Genomic DNA, 4,472 nt, shown 5'->3' on the forward strand with positions numbered 1-4,472 from the left:
AATGGTTCTCAAAGTTCTAAATTTGCAAAGGGTTCTCTTATGATCCTTATCCTATATACATACATATATATATATATATATATATATATATATATTGATAAAATTTATTGTAATTTTCACTAAAGACTTAGACAAGCCTACACATACTGCAAGATTCCCATTTTTCCTTGAATTTGTATCCATCAATGAATTTAGGGAAAATTCTCTTGTGAGAAATCAACTTTACTAGAGGGTGTACTTTCCTATTTTCTATTTCGACTTTTACAATAAAACATTCTTGCGGATCTCTTTATAAATATGTAGACCTTCACTTACTTCTCTTTAATTAAACTCCCTTTCTTTCTTTCTTTCTTTCTTTTGAATCTTCAAGATCCAAAATAACATGGGTGGTTCTTGTAATGAAGGAAACTTTAATGACATAAGAAGAGGTCCATGGACACTTGAGGAAGACAATCTTCTTATTCATTACATCACTTGTCATGGTGAAGGCCGGTGGAACTCGCTAGCAAAATCTTCAGGTATGTAGGAAAAACATGAAAAACTTAACGAACGTTTCTTTGACTTTTTGTATCTATAGCATGATCTTTGGGGAACTTGATCTGTTGTCTTGATCGCTTTTGATATATAGGTTTAAAAAGAACTGGAAAAAGTTGCAGGCTAAGATGGTTAAATTATTTAAAACCGGATATTAAGCGTGGAAATCTTACTCCACAAGAACAACTCTTGATCCTTGAACTCCATTCCAAGTGGGGAAATAGGTGAGATTGCATGTCCAAGCATACACACACACACCCACCCACTTGCGTGTATGCATGCATACACATCTATGTAATATATGTGTGTACGATTTGAGAATTACTATTTACCCTTATTTTTTTGTACAAGATGGTCAAAAATTGCATACCACTTGCCTGGAAGAACTGATAACGAGATCAAGAATTACTGGAGAACAAGGGTACAAAAACAAGCACGCCACCTTAAGATTGACTCCAACAGCAAGAAGTTTGTGGAAACGCTTAGAAAATTTTGGATGCCAAGATTACTTGAAGAGGTTGAACAAAACTCTTCATTGTCAACAACAACATCAACCACTGAAACTAATCAAAACAACTTAAGCTCTTTACCACAAGTAGAACAAACCGTAATCCCATCATCTTCATCACCATCTTCTCCACGGTGTATTGAAATTGAAAATCCACGCCTTTTTTCATCAGATTCTATGGCAATCTTGTTTGAAAATCCAAACCTCATAAAAAGCTATGACTGTTACCATGTGGATAATAGTAACTTTGACACGGGGTTCATCCATTTAGACATGCAAGCAACGAGCGCTCGTGACATGTCATCTTCAGGAGTCCACATGGCAGAAGCGGATTGGATGAAATATGATGACTTGGCTAGCACATTTTGGGACATGGGTGAGGATGAATTCTGGCATTTTAGGAAGTAGATTGACAGCTATGTGTGTAATATGTTCCTATTGTTAAGTTGGTCTTGATATTTTATTTTATTTTTAAAGGTAATTGCTTTGTAGGACTAAAGATTCTTAAATCAAGAACAAGGCTATACATATGTAGTTAGATGTATATTATGCTTATGGAATGGAATAATGATTATATCAATGCACTAGAGAGGCTTTCTTTTAGCCCCCCCCTTTGCTCACTAGTGTAAATTTACCGTTGTTCGTCTAAAAATCTTTTATACGTAGTTTAAATTTACCTGTTTCAGTGAAAATTTTGAGCTTAGTCCCCATGAGTAGCTGCATAGTGTAAAGATGGAAGATGCATGTACACATGAAATGATAAGTCAAAAGTATACTTCCCCTTTGCAAGTTGCAATCCAATCCTCATAGTTCACCATCGACACATCAAACTCTTTTTTAACTCTTTTTACCTAAAAAGAACACTTACTTTCTTTTATGCTATTTCTATAGTCGTAGCAACTTAGTAGTTTAATCAAATTGATTCGATTCCTTGCTTCTAAATAGTGGTTACAATTTATTTATATACTACCTAACCCAACAAATAAATACCACAACTAGACATGTGGCAATATTACTAGATGTGCATGATATCGTGCCTCGTGATATGTATATAAAAAAGATTAGTTGGGTGCAAGGTAGTAGAAATCGCTAAGCGTTTTTAGATCGGTTGACCGGGGAGTTGCAAGTACTCAGCTTAGGCAGCGAGTGCTCGCACAAGATAACAAATATAGAAATTAACTTTTGAGAGAGTATATATATGTAAAATGTTATAAGTTTACTAATATTTATAACAAAATACTCAATATCAAAATAATCAAAAGTATACATGTTGACCGATTTGAAGGAAAATGTTGACCGAATCTGCTACCAGTTGATCGAATCTGCGCCGAGATAACCGATTCCAAGATTGACTTGAACAATTCAGTCCAATTTATGAACGAATCCGAGTATTACTATCCGTGTTGTATAAAAGCGCTTCAAACCAGAGTTTTGAGTACTCGTCGATTCCCAAGGCCTAGACCGAGTTTTACAACAATTGTTAGGTGTTTGATTCAGAATTAATTTAAACAAGATTTTTAACCTGCGCGTTGTCGCGAGTGGGTTATTTATAGTGCTTGTCTGTGAAAAAATCGTAGTCATATACATCGGATTATACATGTAGCATCAAGATTGTCAGATAAAGGTTCCATACAAAAGATGGGTTGTTGCTTGGCTGTGCATATCATTCATGCATTCCATGTTGATGCCATCCTTTTTGTGTGGCGGATTCATTTATGTAGGAAGTCACGTTTGTTCTCCGCTAGATACGCTTCCATCTATAGCTGAACGAATGTCACTCGGTTCACTATTGTTCAGGTCTTTTTGACCCTGAAACCTGCAAAGTGAAAACCAAAAATTATCATCATAGTGATTCATTTATTAACTAAAGCATAAAATAAATTACAACAAAGCTGTTGAAAACATGTTTTCAACGTCTAACCATTAATCCATGCATGTTTCTAATTGTTAAAAATTAACATATCGTAGCGTAAATAATTTATTTAAATCAATCACATATACAGTTTTACGTAAAAAAATGTTTAATAACCTTAATGTTCTCTTTCTCAGTTATCCAAAAAAAAATTGACACAAAAAACATCATCCACTCCAAAGTGTTATACTAAATGAATTAAAGTTTTAATAAAAGAAAAAAACCGATCACATAAGCTGTTAAACAAACAATACACCCCTGCATAAAAGAATAACTTCCATCTAATGTAGAGTCTCTTACATAATTTATTACCATAACCTAATAAGCCCAGTTTGGAGTTTTATACGACTCTTGTTCGTAGGTTGGCAAGGCCGAGACGAACCCGGAAACAGACACAACGAAAAACCAAATATGTTACCTAAGTAAATTATTGAGCAATGATGCAACGTGGTCACAGTTCAAAATCAGAAGTGACACTTTTTTAACTTTAAACGACAATCATAAAATTAACGACAATTAGATTCCAAAATCAGAAAGCTACACTATGTCACTATCCAAGCAAACACATGCTCTAACATTAGACTGCTACTCAGATTCTTAAAACCAAAAGCTCCCCTATCCAAGCACACATAGGAACATGCAGGGAAATAAATAAAGCTGCAGGCTTTAACATTAAGTTGCTAATCTTAGATGTATACACAATTTTTTAATCTTAAAGAGTGTCGTTTAATAATGTTTGAACATCAACATGTTGATTAGTTGATTTAAAAATTATTCACAAACAGTAACATTATAAGGCCTTTAAAACCTCAACCGGATACTGAAATCCTGTAAACGGTAAAGTGAAAAAGAAAATTACATACTCCAAGCAACTGAGGCTGTCCCGCTATTCCGTGAAAATGTTGAACCTGCATAAATTAAAAAACAATTATAAATCTACATTTACTTGAATTCAAAAATAAAATTGATTGATTTTAAACACCTAAAATGCTCTTAAAAATCAATTTCAATACAAACCTTTGACTATTACGTGAAATTCATCAGTAACAACAGAAAGTGAACACAATCAGTGTCTGCGCCTCAATGCTCCAATACCAAGTGTGTTTTCTTTAACACACAAATAGTCATATACAAACCAATGAAAATCATCTCTGTAGCTGCATAATAAGTTAATAACTTAAAGTTAACCCAAATCAATAGCTAAAAGAAACCTAAATAAATTTATAAACCAAAAGTAGTATAAAACACTTACCCAAATAATCATATGTTGAATCAATTGGTGATTAAACAGAGTTTCCTGTAACATAAACAAACAATGGTCAACACATGAGTTATATAACACAAAGATTCCAGAGTTACAGTAGGTAGAGCACGATAATTTAAATAGAGTAAAACCCTAATCCGAAACAACATAGAAATTGTTAATTACCTGGTTGGTTCACGACTTAAGAACTCTCGTATGTTTCTAGGGTAAAACATCGTATGTTTCTAGGGTAAAACAGTCATGCGGTGGTACTA

At 33.8% G+C, this 4,472-nt stretch overlaps 1 protein-coding gene and 1 long non-coding RNA gene across 2 annotated transcripts; one reads left to right on the forward strand and one right to left on the reverse strand.

Annotated features, from left to right (window-relative positions):
• The first annotated feature begins 352 nt into the window (after positions 1-352).
• Positions 353-1,523, forward strand: LOC143570219 (transcription factor MYB62-like). The gene is made up of 3 exons (XM_077055923.1): positions 353-518; positions 629-758; positions 886-1,523. Exons 1-3 carry the CDS (start codon positions 383-385, stop codon positions 1,448-1,450), a joined length of 831 nt encoding a protein of 276 aa, XP_076912038.1. The 5' UTR covers positions 353-382; the 3' UTR covers positions 1,451-1,523.
• A 1,149-nt stretch (positions 1,524-2,672) lies between these two features.
• On the reverse strand, positions 2,673-4,272 carry LOC143570220 (uncharacterized). Its single transcript, XR_013141888.1, has 3 exons — positions 4,207-4,272; positions 3,818-3,862; positions 2,673-2,858 (listed from the first exon to the last, which is right to left on the reverse strand). It is a non-coding gene; the product is annotated as an uncharacterized LOC143570220 (long non-coding RNA).
• Between the last annotated feature and the right edge of the window lie 200 nt (positions 4,273-4,472).

The sequence above is a fragment of the Bidens hawaiensis genome, unplaced genomic scaffold (genome assembly GCF_021521415.1).
Source record: "Bidens hawaiensis isolate Kalapana, Puna unplaced genomic scaffold, B.hawaiensis_p1.1 tig00024849_1, whole genome shotgun sequence".
Taxonomy (NCBI): Eukaryota; Viridiplantae; Streptophyta; class Magnoliopsida; order Asterales; family Asteraceae; genus Bidens; species Bidens hawaiensis.